Source organism: Gymnogyps californianus, chromosome Z, assembly GCF_018139145.2.
Source record: "Gymnogyps californianus isolate 813 chromosome Z, ASM1813914v2, whole genome shotgun sequence".
NCBI lineage: Eukaryota > Metazoa > Chordata > Aves > Accipitriformes > Cathartidae > Gymnogyps > Gymnogyps californianus.
The window spans coordinates 1,846,297-1,863,667 of NC_059500.1; the positions used below are offsets into that span (position 1 = coordinate 1,846,297).

At 40.8% G+C, this 17,371-nt stretch overlaps 1 protein-coding gene across 1 annotated transcript in view; it reads left to right on the forward strand.

Annotated features, from left to right (window-relative positions):
• FAM172A (family with sequence similarity 172 member A) overlaps window positions 1-17,371 on the forward strand; it is a 199,067-nt gene that overhangs the window by 151,285 nt on the left and 30,411 nt on the right. Inside the window, exon 8 of the mRNA XM_050912799.1 lies at window positions 7,144-7,263. Coding sequence (XP_050768756.1) covers window positions 7,144-7,263 — 120 coding nt within the window. The remainder of the gene's footprint in view (window positions 1-7,143; window positions 7,264-17,371) is intronic.

Sequence of the window (17,371 nt, forward strand, 5' to 3'; positions counted from 1 at the left end):
AAGAGTTCTGCAAGAGCCAGCCCATCTTCGTGTGCGTGTATCTCCATATATGTAGCGTACAGACTAGTGTTACCCATTTCAGTAAGTAAAGCAGAAATGCAATTCCTGCTGCTACTAAAATGTCCTGCTGCCTCCTGGGATCACCCCTTGGGCTGGAGTAGGAAACGTTTCAGAAATATCTGTGCAAGAGTTCTCTCAACTCTGTGATTAAAACAGTAAAAAAGATTTTTGGGTAGATGGGATGCTTCCTCATACACTGGAATTTCTCCATTAAAGATCAAATCTTGTTAAATGGCCTGAGCTAAACACTTTAAAGTCTTGTCTTCAGGTACTCATGCTGCAGAAAAATATTAATACGAGATCTTTGCTTCCACTTTTTTCCTGGTTTCGATTTCTATCATTTCCTTACTTTCCTCCTCTTCTCTGGTTGTAATACCATAGCTGGTGTCTTTTGGGGGGGGGGGGAATCACATGCTGCCTGGTTTTTTGGCTTCTATTCCAGCTTTCTTGCCTTCAAAGCCTCTTAGACCTTGTCCTGTGCTGAGGTTTTGGAGCTGCTCTGGTGTTACTAAACCATCATACGGTTTCATTAAGTTCCACCGGTTTTGTCTCATGTAAGGCAAATAGGAGTGAGGAGAATGCAGCAGGTGATGAGCATCATTTCATACTCATAAGGGTGCTGTTGGGGGAGGAAAAAGAGAGGGGAGCTGTTGGAAAAGGGTCATGCCAGAACAAGAGGTGGTGAGTAGAAGGGGCAAAAGAGACTTGATACCACCTTTTTTTTTTTTAATTTGAGGGTTGTGAAAGGAGGGAAAGTGTGTAAAGAGGAGTGAAGTGTAAATGCAGGCACAGAGAAGGGAGTGCGGTGATGGGAGGACATAAGGAGGACACCAGAGCTGTGAGGGGCAAGAGGAGGTATTCCCCGTGGTGGCAAACCCCAAGGGCCCATCTCTGGGCTGTTGGGTTCTTCAAAGGACTGAGGAGTTGTTTTTAACTCCGCTGGTATTAAAGCAAGTGGCAGAGTTCCTCCTGACTTACTGGGTACCTAATTAGGCCAGAGCTTCACAAATCCTGCCACGGCAGGAGCGTGCATTAAAATCTTACCCAGTCATTTGTCTTCAACATTCGCCACCCATTCCTTCTGGTTTCTATGTATATGTACATACATATGCATACAAACATATATTAAGCTGCTTTTGAAAGTGTTGCTTTCTAGAAAGTTTCTGGTGAAATCCATTTAATTTTTCCTGGGTCCATTACCTAAGGAAGGGTGCTGCAAAATGTGGTGCTGGCGTGAGTCAGGTTACAATAATCAAGAACTGCATACCAGCAGGGAACAAACTGTGTCGCTTTGCTGTTCATTTCAGAGCTTCAAACATACGATTTTCTTTTAATAGAGCAGAGTTTTCTGTACAGAAGAATATATCTTTTACTGTACAGAAGGTACTGGTGTTAGCCAGTCGCCACTGAAAACAGTATTTCATCCTGGATTGTTTTGGTGACAGACTGCTACTTCTAGGTTATATTTTTGTGTTGTTATACTTATGTTATTTATTAATTTTAATTCAATGATTTTTCAGGAGGGTTGGGGGAATTGCAAAAGTTTGCCTGCGCCAAGGCTCACTGAGGCAATGGGACGAGCTGTACACAACTGCAAAGATCCTGCTGGTGGGGAGGGATCTCACGTCTCCAGGGACGGACTGGAGACCTGAGCCTTCTCCATCTCTCTGCCTCCCAGCCAGTATGCAGTTCTGTTCTCCCATATTTAACACGTACCATACTTTTTTACAGCAGCTCATCGAGCTAGAAGGAGAAATTGTTTTGCTGTGATAAGCGGTAATTATAGAAACCACCTTCAAGTAAATTGTTAAAAAGCTATTCAGTTGTATGGCATATTTCCCTATTTGTATGCATTTTACTTTTCACTTGTCGCAAAAAAATGTGATTCCAACTCCTTGATTTAAAAAAACAAAGTAAAAGGAGAGAGCTGTCACCAGAGCTTAAAACTAATTTGATTTTCTTGATTCTATTTTTATGAGTTGTGATGAATTAGAAGTTTAAGATGGGCTCTGAGTGGCTCTTCTCCACCGAAGTCTACGGTAGTTCAAGACCTCCAGCTCTTGCCCCATCTGTAACTTTCCAGCAACAGGTTACTTTAAAAAAAACAGAAGAAAACAAAAAAAAAGTAAAATTTGGCATGGAAACAGGAAATATGTGAACCTGTCACAGTAAGCCGTCTCAAAGGGCAAGCTGCTTTGCAGGAGCTAATTAACCTTAGGAAATAATTACACAAATATGCAAATGTTGTTTAGATAATTCCATGTGTTATCAACTCAGGTAGTCCATCATAACTGCAGACCTTGCAACGTCTAGGTGTTAGAATCTGGCATAGTTGATAAGGCTTCGGTTGCTGCATCACTTCAGCTTGGTATTTAACAATTAATGACTGTGATATTACATTAGTAAATTCAACCTGTTTTTTGAATGCAACAGAACATAACACCGTATTCACTGTATGCACACTGCTTATCTGCCTATTCCTAATGGCTCCAGCCATTAAAATGTTATATACCTTTCAGCTCTTAGTGCTAGCAATATTGGAAAAAATGACAGACCGAAATCTGTGGCCTCTTCCTCCACTTCTTTGCACAATGGATGGCCCAAGAATTTACCCACAATCATTTTGGGGTTTCAGGGACTTAAAAACTGTTACAGAGAGAATTTTAAATCTGCAAGCTGGTTTTCTCAAAGCAAAACCTCTTTTTGAAACAAGGCGAGGAGCAGCATTTTATACAAATGTGTTTCTCTTGGCGTTGCATAGACCCCAAAACAACATAGTCATGGGCTGCCGTTCTTGGTGTAAGGTCCCCCCAAAACTGAGCCCAGCTGGTCTAGGCTGGAGCAGCCCAGGACATCCCTAACCCGTGCCAGGACTTGAGTTGAGGCCGAGCAGATCGGCGACCGGCAACCTCTTCCCTACCACAAGCTGCTGCTTCAAGCAGCTGTAGGAGGGGTTCTGGCCCTGGGATATTAAATGGCTTCCTATATATGAGAAACATGAATTTATTAATCATTGTCATATTATTTTCATAGACTGTACTATTAAGCTATTTGATTAAACTTTTGATATTAAAATGAAAAGCTCCATATTAACCATTTACGATCATTTTTTGAGCAATCACTATTTTGGTTTAAAAAGTGAAGCATTTTTTATACATAGTTAAGAGAGAGTGTTTAAAAAATACGGGGGGGGGAAGCCTTTTATCACTAGAAAAAGGAATCTGCTCTTAAACCAGTATTTGTGAATACTCAGCTCTTCCACATGAAATAAAATTTCATTCTGTTTGCAAACACTTGATGATCATTTCTCATTCAAAAGGAACATGTCCGTGTGGCAAGAGCATCTTTTTGATTAGCCCCATGCACCTGTCATTAACTGAATCAGAACCTAGTATCTGGCTACTTATATTCTATATTACTTTTATGGATGCCCCTTTTATAGCAGGTTCCAGAAATGTGTGCTTCCTCTAGCATTCAGGAAGAGGAATAAATGTAACATCAGCAATCTAAAATTCCTTGGCAATACTTGTGTTAAATGATTTTAACCGCCTTTATCTCCAAGGCAATCTTCAGTGGGATTTGCTGCATGCAAGTATGACAGGTGTTCAATATCTGATAGTCTCCGTAGCATTGGTAGTCACTGATGGCAAATGAGGTATATTCGCTCTATTTTTATCGGTGAAAAGAACTGAAATACAGTAGTTATTAGGAAAAAGACACGGACGTCTTTACATTTATTAGTGAATTAAAGGGCAAATCTTACTGATAGTGTTCCATTAAAAACGGAGGCAGGTAAGATTTTGCGTGATGGGAGCACAGGCGAAGGCTGTACCTTCTGCCCTCGGAGCATCTGCTCCATTCCCCACCCGAGCACCACGGAGCTCGGGTGCAGGAGTCCAGTCAGGAGGTACCTGATCTGCAGCAATCCGATAATTGCCTGGGTTTGGGTTACTTTGCGTTGGTTAAGCATCACACGGAGGGCTTTTCACATAATACCGTTCTTAATTTTTTTTTTCTTTTATTTCTAATTTCTAATTTAATTTCTAATATACGGGGGATAGGGGGGATTTTCAGAGGGACGGAGACCCACAGTTACGACTTCCACACCTCCAAAGAATCAGACCACTTATTTAGACATAGAATTACCGGTTACAGATGACCAACTTTCAGCAGCTGGAAATTTAAGCTCAGCTTTCCCAGCACCTTTCCGTCTCAATCTGTTTCACAAATGAGAATGCATTCAGCCTCAGCTGCCTTCTGAGGTGCATAGCGTGATTTCTCCATTCCGTTCTGTATGGTCATATAGATAATTATGTAAAGCATGACCAAGAGGCCCCCACTTTATCAAATAATTTAAGAAGGTGGTATATAAGTGCATTCTATTTAGCTGCAATGAAAAGAAGGAAAGCAACAGCTGCCTGAAACTGTCACCTTTCATACTGAAAATGCAGCATCCAGCCTCATAATTTAACCCAGGCCAGGCAGAGGAGGTTAATCCTGATGGACCCAGCGCAATTTGAAATCCTAAGGAGACCGGCCGTACTCTGCAGTCAGCGGTGCACGCTCCTGCAGCCAGATGTTTCTCGTACGGGCACGGCGCTGGTTTATTCTCCGTCCGACTTGTTTAAAATACGGGCTTGTTAAGAGGGAAAAAAATAAGCAGATGCTCTGAAGAAAGAGCTTTTCTTCTAAACAGACACGACTCCTCCAAACTCCTTCTCGCACATATGTGCTTTTCTTACCTTGTTTAGGGTTTAGCAGAGTATATACAGCAACACAGTTTATCCTGACATTTTATGGCTTTTTTTCACCAGTAACAAAGGGAACTGTAGTTACGGTCTATATCTAACTCGTTCTAGCTCATTTCTTTTTGCTTTTATAAAATCCTATTGAGTCTTTGTACTGGACTGTGAAGCTGTGCAGTTAATGGTTTGGTTTGCTAGACCACTGGTTATGCTTTAGTTGGTGGAAGCTTTTTTGGGCTGAGTTTCTGAATCCTTCAGAATCTTCTTTCTGCTGTCTTAGTCTTGTGGAAACCCTAAAATTGTGTGCTTTTCCCAGCAGCATGTAGAATAATATATACAAAATACTTGAAAATGCAATATTCACCAGAAACAACCTCCTCTTTTTGGCAGAATGTTAAAGCAGGGTTAAGTACCTGTACAAAAATTGCTGTTAAGAGAATTAATGGTAACATTATTATTTAAAAAAGAAAAAAATCTCCTGCATATTTAACTAAAATAAATCTTTTAGATAAACTAGTCATTTAAAAACTCTCCCAGTGTTTTAATGTGCCTTTTCCATACATATCATAATTAGAGTACATCACTTTTCTGTAGGAAACTCCAGTTCAAGTTGTCCTTCAGCTTTAGCTTAATAACTGGTCTGTCAATCATATTTTCTTTATGAAATTTCTTTTGAAAAACTTCCCTCTTTCCTCACAAAGGGAGGAGTCTTTACCTCCTTTACCTATCTCTGCAATCAAATTTCAAAACAGGGTTGAAAGAAAATAAGCCCTTTCTCACGCTGAGGTGGTTTACAATAGTTGATACATAATTAGTTAAAACTATGTTCTGTCATAGTCAATCAAGAGCAGAATCTGGCCAGGATTAAGAAGAATACTTCAGAGCACTTCAGTGCTTTTTGGCAAATTTGATAAATATGTTTTAATCACTGCTACCTTAGAGAAAAAAAATTTAAAAGCACATAATTGTTTTAAAAGCTTTGGGTCCAGATCCATAAAGATTTGTAGCCATCTCACTCTTATTTAGGAAACCAGGCATGAGAATAGAAGTAAAAGCCTAAATCCACCACGTTATTTAGTTGTCTGTCTTCCCACTGATTTTAGATGCTCCTAAGGGCTTAAATTCCCAAGCCTGAGTTGCAGAATGGGACTAAGACCTAAATCACTTCAGTGTTCTTGGTAAAGTTACAGTAATTCACACTATGTAATTAGCATCTCCTGATTGCCAGTGGCTTTTGCTGGTTTGTGCTTTATTTTCCCCAAGGAAATGAGGCTTTTGTGGTCCGCGTCTGAGTCGCCTAGGGGTATGAAGTTGTTGGTGGAGCAGAGCAAAGGGGAAAGGGATGCAAATTTTAGGAAATGACATGACCTTGACTGATCAGCTCTTTCTGGCACAAAAGAGCCTGGAAAGCGCCTGCAGTGTTGTGCTAGAGGTGTGAAATCCTGGTGGGGCAGGGGAGCTAGCACAGCATCTTACTCTTGTCACCTGAGACTAGGCAGATTTGTAGTTACGACGTGGACAACCTGAGAAATAAGTAAAATACAGAGGGGTACGGGCCTTTCCGAGAGCCTCCGAGGTAGAGGTGGGAGCGCACAGCCCCGACGTTTGAGGAGAGTGCACTAAAATCAGTGTAAATCACTCCAGTGCCTTCAGTGACTCTTACATTGACTGGCGTTCACAAATTCGTGCTCAATAATAAGAAAAAGGACTCCCCTAGCTACCAGAGACTCCAAAGTGATGGCTAATGTGTAAGCAGTCAAGAGGTGTTTTATCGGCGCTGTATCTCATAGTCTGCGGTTGCAAAAAGTAGCATTTAAAAGAGTAGTTGCAAATGCCATTATTTTAGTCTTTGGCGGATTTCCGTTGGCCCATAATATGAAAAAATTGTAAAGACTGAAATTATATTTATATTGTTCCTACTTGTTTTTATTTGTTTTATCAGACTAAGACTTAACTACTTTAAACAAACCATCAGTGAACAAACATTTGACAAAGAGTTGTCAAAAGAAAGAAAATCAGAGCAGTGGCTCATAATTTCTTTGAATGCCTCTGTTTAGCTGAATTGCCATCATGGTATTTAGACAAAATTTTGCAGATGCGTAATTTTTGTTGTATTTATTAAAATAAGGCACAATAAAGCAACAGTTTTACTGCCTTTAAATTGCAATCTTAAATTTCTTTTATTTAGACAAATGAATCTGTTCTTTTTTTGACACCAGAGTATATTCATTTGAAGTTTGTTTCAACAAAACATTTTAACATATAGGAACACGTTGCTTTTAGACAGAATTGCCAGTTTTTAAAAGGTAATTGTCGGAAATGTAATTTCTTTCTGCAGGATAATGGATCTCCTGAAGAACATGCAATTTATGTTTGGGACCATTTTATTTCCCAGTCAGCTGCAGAGAATGTGTTTTTTGTTGCTCACAGTTATGGTGGACTTGCCTTTGTAGAGTTGGTAAGTGTGACTTCTCCATTGCCTTCTTTCCTGAAGTCTTTCACAGATATTCTAAATGCTTTGTGATCACCTTCTTGAAAGCAGCCATTTAGGAACAACTTTGAACCAATGGTCAGACACAGATCTGTGAGGATTTCTTTGCAGCTGGAAGGTACAAAGAAAAACTGCATTTTTCTCTGTTTTTGAGTTAGACAATAAGGTCCCAAGCGTGCACGAACCTGAAAGACTGTGGGAAAACAAAGCGCATTGCATCCTCCTTGTCCAGGCTGTGTACCAAAAGGCAGCACTGAATGAGTTTCTGCTCTGGGGCAGAAAGACTGGAGGTGAAGACGGAGAACATACAAGAACAGTTTTAAAGCAAAGTCACATTAACAAATGCACCTTTTTGTATATGGATTGGAACTGAACATGAGGGGGGAATTTGGGGGTTTTACCCAATTTTGCAGTTTTTCCACAATGGTCTGCAGAAGTTGCTGGGAAGACTTTTTTGCCGTTTATTAGGCTCTGGATAAACCCTGCAGTGATGTAAGGTGGGGAGGACTCTGCTCAGTGTAAAGCTGCCCTACCCCTGATGCTGGGACTGCTGAGCATCCAGTTTGTCAGTCTTTCACCCTTTTCTCTAAAGGCAAATTTGTTGACCCCATCTGGTATACGAAGTTGCCTGTTGAACTTGTATACCATTCTTTGAGTCTAGCTATCGTCTCCTCACTTAATTGTGAAATGCTGGTGTAATCAGGACGTGTTTTATTGACGAAAACTAAAAAAAAAAAAAAAAAGTCCTGTTTACTGTGGAAACGTAAATTGCAGAACATTGCAATTGGTTTTATAGACACAGGAATCAGCAGACGTATATGTACATCTTTTGTCTATAACACATTAGTTTAGTCTAACTGAAAGTTAGTAAAACTGGTTCCTGTTTGAACATAAGATGAATGCCTTTTAGTTAAGAAAAAGCATGCATGAGTGTTTTGTTTTCAATCTTGTGCTGCTCTAAGTAGCAAGAAGAATCTGGAGCAGAACCACATGTATTATTTTAAGAACTTAAAATTTTTGTTAACCCTTTTCATTTGTAGAAATTAAGGCCATTTTGATTTTCCCTGTGCTTGCGGAAGAGTATTTTTAAAATACGTATGACATGTACAGATTTGAGACTTGAGAACAGTTCAGCTGATCGTTTTCCACAGATGTTTTATTACCAGGTCAATAAATAGTCTCAAACCTAAATTTTTAAGAGACTAGATTAGTGAAGATGAATAATTCCTTCTATATCCACAACTTTGGGCAAGAAACATGTTGCGTTGCGTGTGCCTGTTGCTCCTCGGATGCAGTGAAGGGTAGGGAGCATCTCTTCTCTCTTGGCTTTCCTGAGCTGTGATTTTCAGCTGCCCTGTGTTTCAGCCCAGGTTATTCTGGTCTGTCCGAAGTGAAGCGTTAGCAGCATTTCTGTAGGTTTTGTAAAGCCACGTTGTTTGGGTCGCTGGACGCCTACAGATACATACGCTTATCACAGGGCGGGAATAAAAATCAACTGGAGACCTTTCTCAGTGTTTCCTCAACAAAGTGCCTCTTCGAAGGAGGCTTGGAGAGTTTTTCCATCACATTTCAGTCAATGGCTTGAGGTGGCATGGGTAACAGATGACCAACGTGTCATTCCCATTTTGCCTGTTTCTCTTGTCACACTGGTGGATATTTCTTCACTTTTGTTCTACTTTAATATGAAGCACACAGATGTTTCAGAACAAGACTTGACTTCTGACCTTGGGGCTTCCAGGGTCAGGGTGCTCAGGGCCTGTGAAATTATCACAAGCTGAGCCAAAGTTTTTATCCATCGCAGGAAGCAACCAGTAAGTAAGAAGTTAAAAAGGAGCTTTGTCAGAGAGACAAGATGGTCTCAGTAAGGGTCAGCTTCTGTAGTCTGCTGTCTCTGCAGGAGATGCATGCCTGAGAGGAAGAATATAATATATAACCATTGGCACATCACATATCTGTCATGCAAAACTAGACCTGAGAAGTATATTTAATGTAGCCCGATTGTTTTTTAAAAAAATCAAACGATATTAACACCTGGTTTTGGTAGAGGTGGTTTGATATCTGAGCTCCACTGAAAGCGGTTTAATTAAATAATGCATACACTGAAGCAGATATCGTTGAAATAAATCCTGAATTATTTTATCACATTATTAATTTGTAAGATTTTATTTTGTTATGATCGCCTTTCTCTTCAACTTTATATCCATATGGCACTTAGTAATTGCAAAGAGCTCAAAAAAAAGAAATGGAGCAGCTGATGGGCAATTACTGTCTTATGACAAATACATGTTTGATCACTTTCTTTCCTGCTTTGTGTGGGGGAGATGATGAGGGTGATAGAGCAGCTACACCATACAGCAACCGTACCACCTCTACACTTGCTATGCAAGAATTTTGGGTCAACTGATTCATAAAATTGTAGGTTACAGTAGTTATGGAGACCTGTTGCACAGCTGCTCCTTCTGCATCCGTGCCTCTTACAGGAGAGCGGTGTGAAGCATATGGCTTTAATTTGGAGTGAAGGTTTCTGCCTGGGCCCTCTGCATTTTATTGTGCCTGCAGGGAAAAAGAAAACAAGCCAAAAAGTCCAAACACATATGCGTTTTCAATGAGTATCTTTTAAATTCACTTTGCCTGTTCAGTGCTGCGAGGTCTGTCCCGATCGTTTGCAATCATCTCAGTCACAGAGATCCCCAGCTCATCACTTCGTCATGGTGCAAGGCCCTTGATGAAAACCTGACGCGCTGGCGTTAAGCAGAGAAACCCGACGAAACCTGATATTAAGCAAAGGCTCGTTCGTGGTCGTTCGTACCATCACGTGGGAAGAGCTGCTGCTCTCCCGGAGCAGCGCGGGGAAGCGTTCAGCCTTGCAGGGGCAGGACACGTCCAGGTGCCCCTTTGTTTGCAGCTGCTAAAGGGGCTGGCACAGGAAAAGCAGCTCCGCTCTGCCTCGTCCCTGTGCTCCGCAGGTTTCTGAAGCCCAGCGGGCATGCGTTTTGGTGGGAAACTCAAAGTGCAAACAGAGCAAAGAGGACCATCGCATGTGAAATTGGTATGAAAGGAGGAGCGTTTTTGTTTACAGACCTTTGGTGGCCCAACCTGGTCTTCATTCCAAATTTCATCTCACCATAAAAATCAGTCTATGGTTTGGAAGTCCTTCATTAAACAAACCAGTAAAACCTGGCTGCAATTTTCAAATACATGCCGCAGCATCTAACATTTTTATTGGTCTCTGCAGCTTTTTAATCTACGTTTTTGCATGTCTGTGATTGTGAGACGTTAAGAGAAACAGGGTGAGTCTGTAATATCATGCTTGAATGCGCAGAAACTGTTACCCAGTTATTGCAACGTAGGCACACAATTTCTGTACCTTGCTGGGTCGTAGATTACTAGGGGGATAATTGAAAGTGATTGAACATGTGTGGGAAGTAAAGTTCCACCAATAAATGTAATTAGTTGTATTGTTTATAGCTTGAATTACAAATGCTAATCATAAACCATATGCTAAAATGTATCTTAATATTTAGTAATTAAAACTTTGTGTAGTTGTGGTTTGAAATTAAATGTGCATCTAATAATATCTACATGTAAATTACTTTTTGAATACGTAGCACTGAAAATAGTTGTTGGGTCACTGTGTTCTGCTAATTACTGATTTTGAAAAACTCAGGCCATGATTCATGAACACATCTCAGCTTCTTACTTCTGCTATCCCTTACACAGTGTAGTCGGGGATTTATTTTCAGAAGCAGCTTGCTGTAGTTGACGGTAAATTGTGGAACTTTCCCAACTCCTAGCTTATAATAATTTTATGAAAATTAACAGTAAGTGAGAATTTCAAGTTGATGGAGTCAATTTTATATTTAGTTTACAGAAAATAAGTTTCTGGTACAACGCCTCCTTTGAGTTTTTCTGCCAAATTTGGTGGCTTTACAATTATTTTGCTTTAAAAATAATGTTTTCCCTTGTCATTGCCTGCATGAAAGACGCGCGCAGGAGAAAAGTTATATTGTGCCCCCGTGCCTACCTGAGTGCTGCGGCCATCCCCTGCAGATCTAATTACAGCATCAGGGCCTGGCTGCATGTAGGGGGGACAGAAAGGGTGGTCCTAGGATGCTGGGTGACATGTAAAACTAGCCATGTCCGTCATTGTAAAAAACACATGACAGCTACTCATTTCGGAATCACGAGAAGAGTTGCTAAATCTAAGCTTTCAAAATTGTCAGTTAGGTATTCAATATCCTGAGATTTAAAAAAAAAAAAAAAAAGATTTTGTGGAAGATTCCTCCTGTTTGCCTCCTGTGTTCCTGAGACCTTAGGCTTTGCATTTTCAAGGGTTTCCTCAGCACCTTATTAACCAGAAGTGTAGCTTTTTTGGTTTTAATTTTAGTTAAATAGTATCTTTAAGAAAAAAAACACCAAATATGGGAATCGTGAGAAAATTGTGAGAATCAGTGGTGGTATCTCCAGCTTACAGCTTTCATACTGCTGTAAAAATACAAAGCGCACAGGGGAATGTAATATAATTAAATTAGGAGAAGGAAAGTAGGTTCATTGTCTTTGAGCAGATGAGAAACTATTCGTTATGGTCTTTGTTGGCTAAAATGTTGGATGTATATATTGACAATTTGCACAAAGGTGTACATAAAAGTGTGTGTGTGTATTTTTAAGCAGCTTTGTTAAAATGAGAGCCCTTAAAATACACTGTTCAAATTACTGTATCCACGGTAGCATCCTAATTCCATCAAAATCAGCCAATTTTGTCCATTTGAAATAATTTTAGGTCCATCATTTTGAAATACACTCTGCAATACGCTGCCACTTCATTTTGTTGTATTGTGCTGGGTACGGCGAGGACCTGACCCTGGCTAGAGCTGATAGGTGCCATAATAATAACGATGATAAACGGACACCTGCTGAGCTACCTGGGAGTCTCCGAGGCTGCATCAATATTCTGGCACAGGCAAAGTGCAATTTAAGAGCCTTGATGACTGGGCTGTGAACCTGTCATTAGCTTCTCATTAATTTAATTTCCTGAAATTTTGCATTGAATGGTTTGTTATATTTGGCTTTTTATTTATACATACTTACATAAATATATCTATCTACTTATTTTTTATGTTTAGTTTGGCTCAAGAATTGGTGAGCATAGAGCGGGATCTGCAACTCTTAATTCCCCTGGCTGACGTATTAAATCGAAATACATCTGCTGAAGTGTGGCAGAAATAACACAAGATCTGTGGTGGTTGTAGGAAGCATGGGAGACAGCTGGAAGTAGGGAGCTCAGAAGCAAAACACCTCGGTGACCAAGATCCATAATGTGAAGAAACAAAGCAAAATATCCCTGTGCTTCAAGGCTTTGTGAGCATTAAACTAAAAAAAAAACAAAAAAGAGGACATCCTTTAAATGTTGATTGTCAGTTGGAAGAGCGGTATGGGATGCTCTCTCGTAGGTTTATGGGGAATTGGATTCTAAGTCTAGTCTTTGGACAAATCATCTCACCCAACTCTACCTGTTTTAGGTCTCACCCTTTTCTGTGTTGTACACTTACATTTGCACCTCTTTGAGCCAGGTCTGACTTAGGTAGGGACACTCAGAAAAGTAAATATAAAAGTAAAAACAGGATCTTAATTCCATTTGGTTATTTATTTCAGCTGTACTTTGTTGTGCTTCTTGGAAGAATGTTCGTTCATCTGAAAAACGTCAAGGAGAGTGGACAGGAGGAGCTAATGGAGAGACAGCAGTGGGTTGTGTAAGAAGAGCTGGACAGGACTAGGGTCACTAGACTTGGGGCAAATTTCTTTTAGTACTTCTGTGACTGACAAGGGCACACAAAGTAAGCATGCGCTAATGAAATTGGCTCCTGGCATGAAGTGGTTAAGTCACCATCGGTATTCAGAAGCAGAATTTCTGCAGTAATAGAAATTAAAGGAAATAATACAAACCTCAGGACACTTAGGCATTGACTGGCTAGTCATCTGCATTTGTGTATGAAGAGTGATCTCATCAACAGGGAACAGCAGGGATGGAGAAGCCCTTGGACGTGCGGCTTCATCGCCGATGGCTGTAAGTGAATGACCCGGTAACGCAACAAAAGAGCCAAATGTGATCCTGTGGTTTGTTCACTCTTTCTGTCCCAGGAAGGGACATATTAATGCCAGCCAGCATGCTGCTGAGATTAATCTGAGATAATTTGAGACATTTGGGAAGATTAACTCAGTCCAGAGAGATACGGGGAAGAGGTGTCAGTATGCTCAGAGCGATGGAGAGCCTATTTTACTAGAAACAATGAAGGTTATGTGGATGTGCCATGATATGGTGCCACATGGAGATGTCCTACCCACTGAGAGCACCAGAATCAATATAGCCGTAGAAACAGTACACACACCCTCTAGGCTTATCAGTCTTAATAAGAGCTGTGTAATCTGCTAATGCTCTTACATTAACTTTGGTAGCTGTTGAAGAAAAAGAAGGTTCGGCGTCTATTCTGTATTTGCTACAGAAGCAGAGTTCAAAAAGCATGGCTTGTTCAGCCTGGCAAAGGAAAGCTTAGAGGGATTGGTAGCACTCTGCAAATACATCAGGAGAGTAAACAGCGGGGAGGGAGAGCCGTGTAAGCCAAAGAACAATGTTGGCACAGGAACAAATGGATTAAAACTGGTCATGAATAAATTTAGGGTGGAATTAGGTTTCTCACCGTTGGATGAGGAAGGCCTGTTTGGGAACAGGAGGACTGGGGCAAAGCTGCTACCCAGCGTGACCCACACATGGCAAGAGTTATGTGGGTAATTGGCTGGGACCATCGGCCCTTGGTATGACCCAGGAGTCCATGTTCCTGTGAAAGCCAGCGTGTGCAGGTGCGTGTTTTCAGCCGCGAACAATTGGACCCGGTGTGGATTAATTTTTCTGGAGTTGGCACCTCTCTGACTCCAGGCTCACTCTGCGGCTTGAGCACTGGAAGCGCTGAGTTTGAACCAAAATGAGGTCAACCTCCAAACACCAGTGTTTGCAAACAACTTTTTTTCCTTCTTCACTTGTTTTTGGAAGTAGCGGACACATTTTTGCTAATGGTTTCTGAAATGCGCAAGCTTCAGCTTGTGGTAGAAAGCAACGGGGATTGCAGATCCCAGAGTGAGGGGTTGCAGCAGTAAGGAAATTAAATAATGGATTGAGAAAAAAAATACTGAAGTATCTTAATACATCTCACTGCCTTCTGTACTGGGAGCAGCTTCTTGATCACATTTGTCTTTTACTGATATATACATTAAAAAAGTGTGTGTGTGTGTGTGTGTGTATATACACACATACACATATTTATTTTTTTTATGTGCATATATTGCCCGTTTTAACACAGAGCAGACAAACATTTTAGGCCACACTCAGCCTAAATAAATAAGCTGACAAGTGTACACTGGCATCATTATTTCACTTGCTACCATTTATTGTGATTATCCATTTGCATTGCGGTAGCAATCACATAGTAGTGCCTTGTCCTGAAGAGCCTGCAGTCTGGAAGGATCATCTAACGGGAAGAGACAGAGGAATGATGAATGATTACCAGGCAGTTCAGAGCACCATAGCTGCACGTCCTTTTTCATTTTTTGGTGTTTTAGTTTAAATGTCGTGTAGGCATCCCCGGCCTCAGTTCGTCCCCAGCCCTCTCAGCCTTGCTACTGGATGAGAGAAGAGGATGGCTGCAATGAAAGCCCGAGCGCTGGCCACTTCCAGAACAGGCTCATGGTTTGAATATTCGTCCCTCCTCGTTACCTTGCTGTAGATAACTTGCTCGGCCTCATTACTTTTTGCTTCGTCTTAATCATTTGCTAATGTAATATCTCATGCTTCACTCAGCTCAGTCCGTGGTCAGAGGCTAGCTGTACGTATGCCCCTTCCCCACTTCTTCCAAAAGGAGAAGTGTTTCATGGGCTGGAACGATGCACCGAGTACTAATTGCAGGCACCACCCATCATTACTTTACATCTCATTGGCCCGTTCTTATTAATTTTCTAGTTCGATACCAAAGTTGGAAAGCTAATTATAAAATGAACGAAGAACTGGAGATGGGCAAAAGTTAGGGTTACTTGGAAATCCAGTTACTTGGAAATATGTGTTTGTATCCTATGGGATTTGGAGGTCGAAGGCACGGCACTTTCTGCATTTCTTTGCAGAGACACTTCTAGAGTTGTGTCATCTCACTAGTTGTATGTTTTTATAATTTCTTTGCATTGTTTTAAGTTCTGTGCACCACACTGTGGACATTTATTTTTAGATTTCGGTATGGAGAGCTTTCTGATCTTTAGCAATTGTTCTTGTACTTCCATCCCCTTGTTCTCTTGTTGCTCAACTATATATAACTAGGTCGTCTTTTCTTTCTTTCTTTCTTTCTTTGTATGCTTGTCTGAATTCAGTACTATTTGTCAACATTTCTCTGCTACTATGCTGAGAATGGAACTCCATATTTTAAGTGCAGTTACTATAGTTAGCTCAAGGTGAACTTCAGTACCTTTGTTCAGCTGTGCACCGTTTTGGTCAATGCAGCCAAAACGGTACTAGATTTTTTTTTCCCCGAAGTTTCTTTGAATTTGGTACCCGCTAATGTTCATGCATCCCTCAGAGTACTTTAGTGCTCTCAATTTCCCTTTCCCCAGTGGTACCGAATGTAGTAGATGATTTTTTCCCCCGTAACAATATTATCTCACGTTCTTCCAAATTAAATCTAGCTGCACTCTGGCCCTTGTTGTGCGGGATGACAAACTAGATTGTCATAACGATCCTTTTTGTGCTACAGGTCTATGAATCTTGGAAGCTCGTTTTGTATTTCTTTCATGCCTTACTTCTCTTGGCAGTTTCTCCCGCTTTAATGTCACCTGCAAATTTAATTAATTCCAGATCATTAATGAAGATGTTAAATAAAACCATATTTGGCATCTATGCCTATATCTGACTAGAAACTTCCTTCTGGCTCAATAAGTTCCTTTGTATTAGTATCCTTTCCTGCATTGTTTCAACTGTTTTAAATTCTGCGAGACAGTGTACTTACCAGTCAGTTTATTTTTCATTTCAAATTCTAGCTTTGAAAGGAAAAAAAAAAAAAGCCAAAGCACAGGACCGTGTTCAAAGAACACGTCTCTCATCCTTTCAGTTGTGCAGATAAATTTCAGCCCTTGAGCCTATCAAAGCTGATGGGACAACATCTGTGTGCAGCCATCTCCTTAAAAAGTGTAGAGTACACCACTGATCCCAACAGTTAACTCCAGGAGCCAGGACAGCTGGTTTTCCTTAGTTTCTTGACTAGCTATTAATTTCCTCACTGGTTGCCCAAACTTCCCAGAAGTTACAAGTTGTCATCTCTAGGTGTGCATCTCCGTACAGGTGTTTTCTGTCTGAACCATCTCGTACTCATCAGAGCTCTTCCAGATGTGGGGGAAATATGTCAACAGTAACGGGAGACAAGTCTTCTGTCCTGAACCTCTGAGAAAAGTACCTGACATTGAACATCTTGGCCTTCTCTCTGATGTAAACTATTTCAGTCCATCTCTTTTTTGGCTCCCCGAGGTGAATTCCTGAGATGCTGGTACACGTGCCATCTTGCCCCTGACTCCTGCTACATAAATAAAAAGTCCCGTCTCCTGTTTTCCTGGACAGACTTAATAGCTCTTCACCCCATCCAGATTGATCTTCAGACTTCGCCTTCTTAATCTTGTAAAATCTTCTGTGAATGCACATCTTCCTTTTTATTTTATTTAATCCACTTGTACCAGCAGGTGCCTCTTTTTGCTGTGGTATGCACCCTTCAGCTTTCCCCATCCTCTGCCAATGCCTCTTTTCTGGCAGTGGTGCATCAGGGCGGGAAAATGAAATTTTTAGAACACCACTTTACGCAGATTCTGGTCGTTGCATCTATAAATGGCCATGCGTTGGTCTGACTGGAGGTTCAAACAACATGAGTACTGGGTTTTTTTCAAGCAGGTACCATATGAAAAACTGGCATTTTATTGAACTTTGTAGGTTGTTACTTATCTCTCTAGACTGGTTTGGAGAGCAGCTTAATACTAAAGATTTTACAACATATGACAT